Source organism: Delphinus delphis, chromosome 16, assembly GCF_949987515.2.
Source record: "Delphinus delphis chromosome 16, mDelDel1.2, whole genome shotgun sequence".
In the NCBI taxonomy this organism is placed as follows: domain Eukaryota; kingdom Metazoa; phylum Chordata; class Mammalia; order Artiodactyla; family Delphinidae; genus Delphinus; species Delphinus delphis.
Genome location: NC_082698.1, coordinates 55,835,321 through 55,848,702, shown reverse-complemented (window position 1 = coordinate 55,848,702; position 13,382 = coordinate 55,835,321). Strand labels below are relative to the sequence as shown.

The window sequence follows — 13,382 nt, the reverse complement described above, 5'->3', positions numbered from 1 at the left end:
GGAGCTCCCTGAACCTGCAGTTGGTGTCAGAAGTGAGTGGTCTTTGTGGACTGCTCACCCTCTCCCCTTCTTCTGTATTATCTAAGTTCCACCCATGCCTGGGGACCCAGACCTAGTCTCCCTTCCTCCCTGAAGATGCCCTAAATTACTGCAACCCAGAAAGCATGCCCCCTTCTGGACTCAAAGCTTGTGTTTCTCAAGCTGCTTTTTAGCAAAACCCACAGGAAGAAATAAATCTTACATCACGAACCAGTACACACTTATGTTTACACAGTATATAGAGATCTGTATATATTACTGAAAGAAAAGTTTCACATAATCACATTGACCTTCCAGAGCAACGTTTTTATCTAAGGTCCAATCTCCTTTTTTTAAAGATGATTGCTGTGGCCACTCTAATGCTTTTACAAATCAGTAACGAGTTGAGATTTGCAATTTTAAGACACTCAGGTCCTGCCCACTACCTTGATAATTAATCACGTCGCTGCTTTGCAATACATCTTGGGTTTTTTTGTCCCCTTAACTTTAATGTGTTCACATCGCGTCTCTTTAAAGACCTGACGTAAAGTTTCAAAACAAACCTCCAAAGGACAGTAACAATCATATCTAGTGCTTTTTTGGCCCCTTTCATGCTGGGCAGCATACGAAGAGCTTTTACATGCATCACCTAACTCTCACCACACACTGCTCCAAGGAAGGCATTAGCATCGTCCCTCACCACCATTTTCACCCTATTGCACAAAGCTGGGAGAGGTTGACCAGCTTACCCAAGGACACACAGCACTCAAGTGGTAGAGCAGGATTAAGTCCACGAAGGTCTGATTCCAGAGCCTGCTGCTAACCACTGGACAGCACTGCCTTTCCTTTCCACCCATTCTCATTCCCAGCCAGAGCCCCCCAGCCGACCTCCCTGCCCTTCAGTGGACGGGGTATCGACAACACACGTGAATGTACAATCCTGCCCAGTCAGCTCGGGGAGGAGGGAGCTGGCAAAAGTCTCCTCTTCACTCAATGCTCTTTTCAAGCAAGGGTCAGTGACCTTCTGCCTGCACGCAGCCCTCTGAAGCCTGTCTGTCAGGGTTGCCCTCATCCGTCTCCGGGGAATCTCCTTCTTCCAGAACGCCAGTCACCCACGCCTGCTTCTCCCCATCCTGCCTTCCCTGCACCAATTAAACTGTCACAGTCGACCGGCTTGGAGACGGGGGAGGGCAGCAAGAAATCCAAAGGAGGCAGGGAACTGAGGGAAGATGGGGCTTCTCTCAGAAGCCACTCTTCCGTTTTCTGTCACACTGGTCTGAAGACTGGCCGCATGCACCCACTGCGGTCCCCAGCGACTCTCCGGGAGTGCGGAAGAGTCACAGCCTTGCGGAGAGGTGGCAGCTGCGTTCTGCATCTGTTTGGGGACCCCAACGACGCCCAGGTCCCGGTGCTCCAGAGCTGGGTCTCGGAAGGGGTGGTTTTGGCTGGAGATTATTTGCCTCCCTGACTCACACATCAAGGAGGAAAATTTCCCCTAAAAACAGATGCTTACCCACAATGAATAAGAGATGCAGAAAACAAAGAGTACTTAGGCTCTGCCCTATAGACCCATCCCACTTTACATACTGCTTTCTGTGTTGCCTGGTATTAAAGGAAAAGCTGGGGGGGTCTAGGGCCTCCCTTCCCTGGTCTCATTAGCAGTGCCCCTACATTTTCAAGATTTCAAAAGCAGTGGGGGAAAGGGTATGACAAGAAGAGATACACTACCAAATGTAAAATAGATAGCTAGTAGGAAGCAGCCACATAGCACAGGGAGATCAGCTCGGTGCTTTGTGACCACCTAGAGGGGTGGGATAGGGAGGGTGGGAGGGAGGGAGACGTAAGAGGGAAGAGATATGGGAACATATGTATAACTGATGCACTTTGTTATAAAGCAGAAACTAACACACCATTGTAAAGCAATTATACTCCAATAAAGATGTTAAAAAAAAAAAAAGAAGAGATATTCACTGCAGCGAAACTCACACGGAGACGTGTTTTGTATGGCAGAAGGCGGAGGATTCCCAATCAATCTCCGCTTAATCTTTGGCTATGAAGCCTGCCCTCTGTCTGCCACCTGATCTTAATGGCACAAGAAACAGGAATGAGTGAGCAGATGAGCCAAGGATCATCTACAGAGCAGAGATCCTTAGCTTAGGGTTCATGGACCAACTCGAGGGTCCCTGGCAGGCAAAAATTCCTATAGCACTCATCAAATCCCCAAAAAGGTGCTTGACCCACAAAAGAACCACCACCATCGTACACAGTAATCTACACACAGTGCTCTCTATCATTGTACTTGACGTAGCTCCCAACTGTTACTCATTCGTCCTCCTCCTAGCATATGTACACGCATGCATGAGCCACACAGGCACCACGTGCCCCCTCCCTGCCTACCCCCCGGCCTCACCACGTACTTGATAACAGACTGTGCTCGAAGGCACAGCCAGGCTGCATGGCTGCCCAGAGCACAACTCAATTATTATTTTTTTATTATTTTTATTTTTTAAGATGTTGAGGGTAGGAGTTTATTAATTAATTAATTTATTTTTGCTGTGTTGGGTCATCGTTTCTGTGCCAGGGCTTTCTCTAGTTGCAGCAAGCGGGGGCCACTCTTCATCGCGATGCGTGGGCCTCTCGCTATCGCGGCCTCTCTTGTTGCGGAGCACAGGCTCCGGACGCGCAGGCTCAGTACTTGTGGCTCACGGGCCTAGTTGCTCTGCGGCATGTGGGATCTTCCCAGACCAGGGCTCGAACCCGTGTCCCCTGCATTAGCAGGCAGATTCTCAACCACTGCGCCACCAGGGAAGCCCACATCTCAATTATTAATGCCGCTCTTTACAGACCTTGCCTTATTATTCCTGTTCATGCTATTATGAAGAGGGCAAAATCCTTAATGCACTCCTCGCCCACTTGCTCCCGCTGCTAGAGGAAAAAGCATGTGCCAGGTGGGATCATCCAACAGCCTCACGCTCTTCACCTGTCTCTATATAAGGGCTCTGCAGTTCCCTCCAGGGCATCAAGATCAAGTGTATCTCAAATTGGGTTGTGGGTTCATTTTCTGCACTTTCTGAGGGGGGCTGGGAGGACGAGGTAAAAACACCAGCTCTCAAAGGAAGAAACGAGGACTCTGAATAGGAGATCTGCATGACTAGGAACATGGGTAGAATATCTTTGTTGAGGAGGACAAATGCCTTACTGTAGATTCCAACATCTAATAGGTAGACCCTGGAACCCTACCTATGGTGTCCTCCTGAGAGAATCATGATCAGTGAAAGGTAGTATGAGTATTTTCCATTTGGACATCAGACTGACGAAGCAGCTCTACTAGAATCAGGGTTATCATAATGGAATGGTCATCTCTTTTCCAGCTCTGAAAATATCTGAGCTCTGGGTTCTATATTGAAGCAGAGCTTAATGCTATCCTAAAATTAACTGCCAAGTTTCCATGCAAAAAGTGAAAAGTCAGGAGATAGCGATACAGCTCAGACTTGAGACCATATCTGGGGAGAAAGGTCCAGAGATGCTTTCGGTTTTGTTTTTGAAGGGGCCATAACATAAGAGTTTCATCAGCTGACCCTAACGCTCAGCAAATTGGGAACTTTAAGGGTTATGAAACTACAGCCCGGGTTCATCTATGTTAACCCATGCTTTTATACCCACATATGTTAGAAATTAAACCAAAGTTCATGCAATGTGCCCATTTAGCTGAGCAAGTCAGAACACGGTCTCGAGCAATTATCAACACTGACACGCTTAGTATAATCAACTCTGTTTTGGTCCAGTTAATACACTAGTAGAACAGACAGATTTGGGCCTCTTTTCTTATAAAGAATCTGACAATTTAAGGGGGTTATGTTCACTTCCATTTATGTCCTGGAAAATACACTCTTGTGACTTAGCAACCATGTTTAGAAAAACTCCTGCAGTTCTTAAATAAACAGAGTGTATGTTTATGAGGTCCTAATGACGTTCTTTTCAGGGACGATGTAGAGTTAGTGATATGTGGCTTTGGGGATTTACAGTAAGTTGTGGGTGATTTATTGCTGTGACACACAGCATTTGCCTAGAGAAAGGTGGACATTCACTTATGCAGCGTTGGAAGACGTGTTAAACGGGAAACAAGCTGGGACGTGTAGAGACCAAGGACTCCTCACCATGGAGAGAGAAGGGCCCCTTTTTGGGAGACAGAGGTCCAAGGGTTAAGAATATTTTCTGGCACTCAGGGAGCAGAGCTAATTCAAGACCAAAAAGAGAGACAGTTTAGAATAGAGATTGAAAATGGCCTACGGAGGTGTTTTGTTTGGCCCATAGAGTACTTTTAAAAGTGGTGGAGTCGTGGGCAATATTTTAAAACTGAAGATTCAACATGAAGGCCCAATTTCTTCTCTTCTCTCTGAAACAGGGGAAGATCTGCCTGTACGAGTCTGCATTTTTGCTTGGGGACAGTCAGCCGGAGCTGGGAAGTCATTTCAGGGAAGGCTCGGGCTCTCAGCGCCTCCTGGTCTCACATACCTGCTTGCCTCATTTCTAACATCTGCCCACCCCTTTCTACTTGAGCTTGCAAACCTCGGTGCAGGAAACGTTCTTTTTTACTGTGGTACTTTCAGTGAACAGACCTCTTACACTGGCAAGACTCATTTTCAGATATGAGAACGGACAAAGCACGTATGTCTCCAAAACGCAACAGGAAAGCAAGATTATTCGGTTTTCTTTTAAAAATTGACATAACCACGGGTGCCATTTTTGATTAAATGATGGGTTGCTGACGTTAGTATTTCCCAAAGCCAAATCATAAGACGTGGTTTGAAATGGAATGTTTAGTTTTATTTTCTCATCTGAAACAATTAGATGACACTGGGAGGGGTGTGGTAAGAGGCGTCTGTCTCTGGGCATGTTTTCTTATCTGTGAAAACTTCCAGACGGTTGAGGCTGACAGGAAGGGAGGAGAAAGAGCCAACTTCTCCATCAGGCACCGCAGACTCAGGGCCGAGGGCCCACCACACTTCTAGCCAACCACAAAAATGGATGAATTCCAATTTCTTTAAAACCAGAAGGACAAAATAAATATAACAATGAATAGGTCATAATGACTCTCGCCTGGATTATACTCATCTTTAGAGGAACACAGCAGTAAAACGTAACTTTTCATATTCTTTTTGGAGAAAGAGACCCAAGAAGGCAAAAGTACCTACAGCCCACGAAAATCACTGTGCAGCCCCTCCAGGCAAATGCTGGTCTCCAGGCCGGCAGCTCGGGTTGAGCCGTGGCGGGTTTGCCCATAGCATGACCTCACTTAGCCAGGACTGTCATCCCCCCATGCCCCTGGATGCTCTGCACGTGGCAAATTCATAAACGAGGCCCCTGTAAGGCACATTACACCCTGACCTCAGTTTCAAAAAGACGGAGCAGCTGCCTTTCAGCCAGCCACTTCTGGAAAAGTGTCCAAAGGTTTTCATCGCGTGCAGCTGGAGAAGAGGTATTACCACCACTAGAGACAGTTTGCTTTTCTGATTCCGTTATGCCACTCTGAAAGCATTCTCAGTCCTTGATCTTGGTGGCCAACTTCAAGGCAGGGCTTCGCTGGACTCAGCACATACTGAAAACAAAATCCAAGAGGCCAAAGTGTGTGCCATAGTGAGAGCCCCTCTTATGGGCCTAGAGGTGGGTGGGAGGCTGAGTTTTCTGTCTCCTCACATCAAAATCTCCCCGGGGCCGAAACACTCTGTAAGATCCAGCTATCTTTCCAGCTTCTGAACCTTCAGCACTTATTGTTAGCAAAGCTCATATTAGAAATTGATGATAATATAGCCTAGGGATACCTCACTTGTTATCTTGTTTTGTTACCTCATTTTTCCTATATTTACGGCTGGACTTCCTGAACCTTGTGAAAATATATATAATTTAAACATCTTAATGGGAAAAAAATCTAGCCTTATACATAGTACTTGAAATCCCCTAATACCTAGAAAAATATCTCACACACAGTCAGTACTTAACGTACATCTATTACTTTATTGATACCTTTAAGGTACATGGCTCTCAGCCCCATCTCTGTTATTATGATGAGACTGGTGGCCAATCCTCCCATGCTATGCTTTCCCATCCACTCACAGGTGGGACAGGATTGTCCCCTACGTACACACATGCATGCACACACACACAAACATACACATGCCCTTCTCCCAAATTCCGGGAACAGTGACACATACATCCAAAAAGTCCCAAGGGCATCCTTACTGCAATGGGTTCTATTTTTACAACACAAATAACTCATCACTGACCAGGGTCTCCCCAAAGCTTTAATTTGTCAGGCTGTCAGGAAGAAGGACAAGAGGAATAAAAGCAAAGGCAGAGGTCACGTCTGTGTGCAGCCCATAAACCCCGTGATGAAGCTGTAGCCGTCAACACCACACCTCAGCACAACCATGGCTGTGTTAAGCATGAGTTCTGTCCCTGTGTTTGGATTAAACCATTCTGAGCTCTAAGCTTTCCCTCCAGCTGGCTTCTGTACTGATCTCTTGGCAGTTTCTGAGTGCGTGTCTGGCTGTGGCTTTGGGTAAAGGACCAGAGCTGGGCAATGGGGAGAAGATCCAGCCCTCTGGCGGTATAAACACATGTTAATTGCAGAAGACATAGATAGCTAACTGGGCCTTAAAGGGAATGCATCTTCTTCATTTGCCCTGAAACAATCATTCTTTTCAAAGAAAAAAAAAAAAAAAGCCAGAGGGCTGAGAGAGTGTCAGATAATCCAAGGGTTTCCTTTTAAATCCTAGAGAATGGTGAAAAGAGAAGAAATAATTCATTCTAATTTTGGAGGGTAGAGTAGATATGGATTTATAGAAATAGTTGTCAGATAGTGTTTTCACTGGAGAAACAAATGAGCAGTGGGGCAAAATGTCCTCAAAAGTTATGTGTAACAAATTCCAAACAGCCCAGACCAATGCACTCAGCCTGGTCAATCTTCCACAAGAGAGCTGAACTCTTACTTCCCCTCTGAAATAGTACAGGAAAAAGAAAAATAAAAAGAAAGAAAGAAAAGCAGGACCATAAAATCAGGAAATTCAAAGCCTCTTGCCAATGGCAATGAAATAAACTAATCTCCCACGCACCCACCTGGCTGGGTTTGCTCTTTTCCACCTGGGATTATCTTTGTTCTTTTCCATGTCCCTAAAGTGTCCCCCAAGATAACAGCCTGAAACTCCGGAATTGAGTAAAAGGTCATTACGGGCATTGCTAGTCAATGGATAATATTCACTATCACATCTTTATTCATTTCTTATTTAGTAGAAAGAAACCAAAAGATCAAGTAGAGAAGGGACTGGTCTGGGCAGGAAGAGCTCTGACTTCTGGCTCTAGTTCAGTCCCTGGCTAGTTGAGTGACCTTGAGAAGGTCACTCAGCCCTCACTCGCCAGGAGAGGACGCTGAGGCGCAGGGAACAGTGTTACCAGGCGGGCTCCGAAGCCTCTTCAGGTTCTAGCATTTTATTCTAAAGTTGTCTCTTGCAGTAAGCCTGGAAGGTCTAGCTCCATCTTCCTTCCGGCTCCTAACAGCCCTTGATTTTTGCCTCAGGAAATGCCAAAGACGAGCAGTTCCCTTGATGCTCCTAAGTGCGGTCGCACGCGGTGCCTCTGTGTCTCCCTCAAAGTGAGACGTGAGCAAGGAAGCTGAGACCATTGCACAGCGTGCAAGATGGAAGGAACAAGAGTGCTTACCCCCTTGACACACCCATCTTCTCTACCAGGTTTACCGCCCACTGATGAAAGAAGGGCAATTTGCAAAACCAGATGAGGTAGGATGGTTGAGTTCGGGTTGCTCCCATGCCTGAGCATCGAGGGTTGCCATTCAAGGTTAAATTCTGAAAGGGGACAGGACTTCCCATTGGGAGTTATTTACAGCCTCTCTGCCCCGAAGGCGTCTCCTCTTCCCCTCACCGCGCCCACCATCTGACATGCCATTCTTTCAACAGCTGCTGGCTCTCCTGCCGTGCTCCCTTCACAGATGTGCAGTGCTGTTCTGAACATCCTGCCCTTGAACTTTCCCTACCCATAATTTTCCAAACCAAAGCCTGGCAGTAAAAATGCCAGTGAGGGATGGAGAAAATTGGGGGGAGTATTTAAAAAGGAAAGAAAGAATACGGAGACGCTTTACACACACAGCGATTTGTGTTGACTTCCTCAACAAAGGTGAAATGCAGGCCACGAGTTCTCGAAAAGGGGCTAAAGGCGGAGAGCTGAGCAGATCTCTCAGAACACTACAAGAAAGATCAGGTTCCATAAAGGAGCTGGGTCCAGAATAAAATGGTGAGCTTCCTTCTCGATGCCACGGGCTGCCCAGCTGTTCCCGCTATGGGGCAGGGGGTGTGCTAATGGTGACAGTGAAAGTAGCGTTCACAGTCCTTTACAGGTTACAATGCACTATCGTGGAAGTAACCTACACTGTCCTCACAGCTCTGCCAGGTGCCCACGACGAGGTCAACACCTGTGTGCACTGTGGGTAATAACAAGACGGGAGGTGGAGGCTGGGTATCTTACATGGTTTCAAAGACCTCCAAAGAAACCTCCTTGGGATCAAATTTTCCTAAAGTCCACGGGTTTGATATGCACACAATGCACTAACTCTGTAAGCACACAATGCAAAAGTATAGCAAATTAACTATACGCTGCAACTCTCTAAAGAGACAAAAGAAACTAATGGGGAAGGAGAGCCTCTCTGGTTATCTACTTCAGTCTGCCAAGTAACTGGCTCAGAGACCTAGGTAAGGATGGGGAGGGCAAAGGGACTTTCCACCGGGAAAGAACGAATCCCTTAAGTCGGAGGGCTCCTTAAGACATCATCAACTTTCCCTGTTCTTTGCTAACGTGACCTCAGTCCATCACAAAATGCTGCCACCCCACTGAGATGAAACGGAAGAGAGTATTTTTAGAGCCACAGTTTAGGGAGAAATGAATCAAGGCCCAGACAAACATGAGACAGCACATGGCCCACACGCCCCATGTCCCGGTGAGAAGACTCACAGGACCCTCGTGAGCACAGCTGCCTTGCAGACTTGGCCCCGAAGGTGCGAAATGGGGGGATGAAGAACAAACGAGAAAACAAGACAGATGAATTGGCAGGATGAGGAGACGTGACCTCTCTTGAAACATCTCACTGAACCCATGTAGTCACTTCCACATCTGGAATTTTACTTCCTGACTTGGAAAAGAGGTTCCTTCAGACACATGGATTCAAATCCTGGCTCCACAACTTACTAGCTGCATGGTTTTGGGCAAACGTTGCAGTTTCATCTGTAAAGTGGGAAAGGTCATAGTACCCACCCTATCAAGTTGCTAGGAGAATTTAATGAGACTGCACATATAATTCATTTTAAAGTGCTTAGCGCTATACCTTGACACAGCACAGAATCAGTGAATGTTCTTCCCTCTACCACCCGGCCCTCTCTTCCCTTTTCAGGAGAATTTCTAGGCAAAGGGATTAGAGCCTGGCTGTGTGAAGATTTGGGCAGGTAAAATGGTGGGGTTAACTAGCCAGTTCTGTTAAAGCTCTTGGTATGCATTACATCAATGATGCCCATGTTATTTTTAGAGACTATGAAAACAATCTGGTCAATTTCTGCTGCAATTTTTTTTTTTTTTTTGTGGTGTGCGGGCCTCTCACTGCTGTGGCCTCTCCCGTTGCAGAGCACAGGCTCCGGACGCGCAGGCTCAGCGGCCATGGCTCACGGGCCCAGCCACTCCACGGCATGTGGGATCCTCCCAGACCGGGGCACAAACCCGTGTCCCCTGCATCGGCAGGCAGTCTCTCAACCACTGCACCACCAGGGAAGCCCCTACTGCAATCTTAAAGACAGTTTTCTTTAACCATAACCAACCTCAAGCAATTTGACCGTGTGGAAAATATTCAGCATGATCACACTGAAACTGTCTCGAATGAATGAATGAATGAATGGATATAGAATGAATGAATCACTGAGTACAAATGTAAAATTCTAAGGACTGGGGGAAGGTCCCTTTCACATCGCCAACACCACTGGCAGCCTGGAATCTGGTCCAAATTTTGGATGCTGTCTAAAATTTGTGCTGCTTTTCCCTTCCCCTTCCTAATGTCCATACCCCCCAAAACAGCACTGCTGATACCAGAAGCCGAGAGCAAAGACCGGTGAAGTCAGCAGGTGCCCCCACTGTGTACCAGCCATTTTGGAGCAGATAAAGCCATTAAGGAAAAATTTAACAATGTATAACCTTTCAGCTTTACTCTGCTCACAGCAGGCAGCGTGCCTTTTAGAGACACAAGCCAGCAATGAAGTCACCAGTGAGCAGGACTTGACCTTCCTTTTCAGTGTGTGCAACATTAAATATTCGTAATGCACTGAACTGCAGCATAAGAAGTAGTGGAGTTTAAACATGAATCAAAGGGATAAATAGCTTCACACAGGTGAGTCATCCTTTCCAAGAATACCCCTGGAAAAAATGCAAATACCCAGGGCCCTGAGCCTCTCCCTCTTCCAACGTTCTTCCCTTGAAAATTCTAGAAGCAGCAGGAACTGATGCATTATGCAGTCCATGAATCCTGCCCTCACACTGACATCTTTGGGCCTTTTTTCTTTTTTTTCTTTATCTGTTAGAGAAGAATTACTGATCCTATGTCAAAGGGAGGAAACAGACAGGGATGGGACCAGCAACGGTGACAGTATCACCCACGGGGCGTCTCGGGGCACTTCTGACTTCGTTATACAATTTTAAAAAAATCTTTGCTTCACAGAAGATCAGAGTATGTGGAAGTAAGGGGGGGGGGGTGTAGGTATCGAGAGACGTCAAAGTTAGAAGTTGGAGTGCCTTAAATTGGGCACCTTTAAAAAGAATGAAAGTTAAAGAGAGTAAATCCTAGGAGTGCTCATCACATGGAAAAAACCTGTTTTTTCTTTTAAATTTTGTATCTATATGAGATGCTGGGTGTTCACTAAACTTATTGGGGTCATCATTTCATGATGTACGTAAGTCAAATCATTATGCTGTACACCTGAACTTATACAGTGCTGTGTGGCAATCATATCTCAATAAAACTGGAAGGAAAAAAAGAAGGAAAAAGAACTGGAGTTTTTTGGGATAGTATCTGCCTCGTGTGGCCATTCAATGTCTTTGCGGGGGATGGAACTACTGTGTGTGGTGGGCTTAATCCTTCTCTGTGTCTGTTAAGGAACTGACAGCTGTGTCCATCCAAAGATTGGGTGGAACATCTCCCTCTGCTTGGGTGTTTCTAGAAAGTCTACTGCTGGGATGATGAAGCATAAGATTGGGTGGAACATCTCCCTCTGCTTGGGTGTTTCTAGAAAGTCTACTGCTGGGATGATGAAGCACAACGTTAACATGGTTTCATGTAATTCTCTTTGGCTTTCCAACCTAGGAGCTCTGAGCACAATCTGTCTCGGCCAGATAGTAATCAGTTGAGGCTGCACAAGTGATTTCTTCTGTGGTGACCACTCTAAGAAAATCACACCCAAAGAAGGGCCTCCCAAACCCTTGAATGTAAAAGACCTACTCAGGGATCCATCCTGACTTAACAATGGAAAAGGAAAGAAGTTTGGGAGAAGAAGTCTTTGGAAATGACTTACCTGCTGCCTCTTGATGGTGAAATAAGCTTTGAAAGGTTAAGAAAATCATAAACCCACCAATTATGACATTTATCTGAACTGCCTGTCCACTCATACAACCTGCATTGGCCTGCCCTGACAGTGAGTTAACAGCGCCAACCAACAGAGCCTGCTTTCTATATTAACGTGTGTTCCGCGCACTATTTAAAGGGCTAGGTCAGAGAGCCTCACATCTTGAACTTGTGCTGTGGCGCATTCCCCGCCATTCTGGTTAAAACTCACCGAGACAAGCCATTTCACGGACCATGTCTGCCCAGTTAGGTTCACACAAGGGAAAGCCTATGCACTGTCCTTTGATTTATTTATTTGAAGAGTATAAATACTAACTAAACTTCATCTGAAGAACACTAGGTACACTTTTTTCCAGGGTGACGATTTAGCGTAACTTCCAAGAGACGTTTGAAGCTCTTTTTCCAAGATGCCCAGATGGCCAGCCAAACCACGAGTGTGTAAAACCGGTGAGAGTTCTGAATGAAAGGGAGGGATGCATTTTAAGAATTTACATTCTGCTTTCTTACCCGCTTTTCGTTTGCATCTTATATGTGGACAGAACTTCTTATCCTGTTTACTATGCTTGATTATAATTTACCTAATGGGCTCTTTTTTCATTCCTGGGAATGAATCTATGGCTTATCGTGGAGGTAACTTTTAGATTCTACTTTAGTTCATCCCCTCACTTACACAGGAAGCATCCTTACTGGCTCTCCCCAGGAAGATAGTAGACCCTTGGTATTGACTATGCTGATGAGTTCCCCCGTAGGACAAACTCCTGGGGTTTGACCTCAGAACCCAATGTAGTAATTCCAATGAAAAGTAGAAAGGGCTACACAAATAAACATAAGACCTTCTTATAAACAGAAAGGCTCACGATGCCAAACCACTCAGTTTAGTGACAGAGAAGAAAGACTGAGGTTAGGATCAGGCTGAAATAGTCCCCAGGGAGAGTGAGGACAGTCTTGGTTCTAAGATTCTTAGCATTTTTGCTGGGAAAAGCTGAGCACAGGACCGAAGGGCCATCCTTAGAATAGACTCCTTGCAAGTCTATCAGAGAAACCAGAACCAGAGAGGGTTCCCAGTACTGGCTTTCCCAGGCTCAGCAGAATCATAACTAAATCCAAAGGACACTGAAGTGGTGCAGGGCATCCAGGGAAGAGAGTCTTGCCTTGGGAGATTCTACTCCTTTCCCTCCTTTCACGTGGAGCTGAGAACACCAAGAACTACAGAGCAGAAGACCGCCCCATAGCAGAGACTATAAAAAAGGACACAATTCAAATCCATCTTACAAGAGCACTTTATTTCTGAGAAATACAGAGGAGCAAAAAGGAAGAGACAAGGAAAGAAGGCGCCAAGGCACCTGTCCTTCTGGCCGATCACCACACTCACCTCCACGTAAGGGTTTGCCTGCTGGGGCTCACAGACTACATGCCGGAAAGTACCTTCTGAGCCCCGGCACAGAAGTTGGCAGGGTACGCACCCCATGACTTGTGAGAATACTCTTCACCCCTGGGGAGAAAATGGAGAGGTAAGACCAGGAGCTTTAAAAGATCTTTGGTTCAATTAAAATATGATCGAGAATTATTAAGAGGAGATGTTTAAATGGGGCTTACCTTCAATGACATGCCAATTGGAGTTTTCCAAACTTAAAAAACTCTTCTCTTTCTCGGCCAGGAAGAGCTGATGGAAGAGTGCGTGGAATCTCAACTCCTGGAGGAC

At 46.0% G+C, this 13,382-nt stretch overlaps 1 protein-coding gene across 18 annotated transcripts in view; it reads right to left on the bottom strand.

Moving 5' to 3' along the window:
* The window catches only part of KCNMA1 (potassium calcium-activated channel subfamily M alpha 1), a 739,336-nt gene that overhangs the window by 350,324 nt on the left and 375,630 nt on the right, over window positions 1-13,382 (bottom strand). The window contains exon 4 of one of the 18 annotated variants that reach the window (XM_060034731.1): window positions 5,011-5,060. The exons of the other annotated variants lie outside the window; for them this stretch is intronic. Within the exon in view, the coding sequence (XP_059890714.1) occupies window positions 5,027-5,060 (34 nt within the window). The 3' untranslated portion in view covers window positions 5,011-5,026. Of the gene's footprint in view, window positions 1-5,010; window positions 5,061-13,382 lie in introns of those variants that run through there. 18 annotated transcript variants of the gene reach the window in all.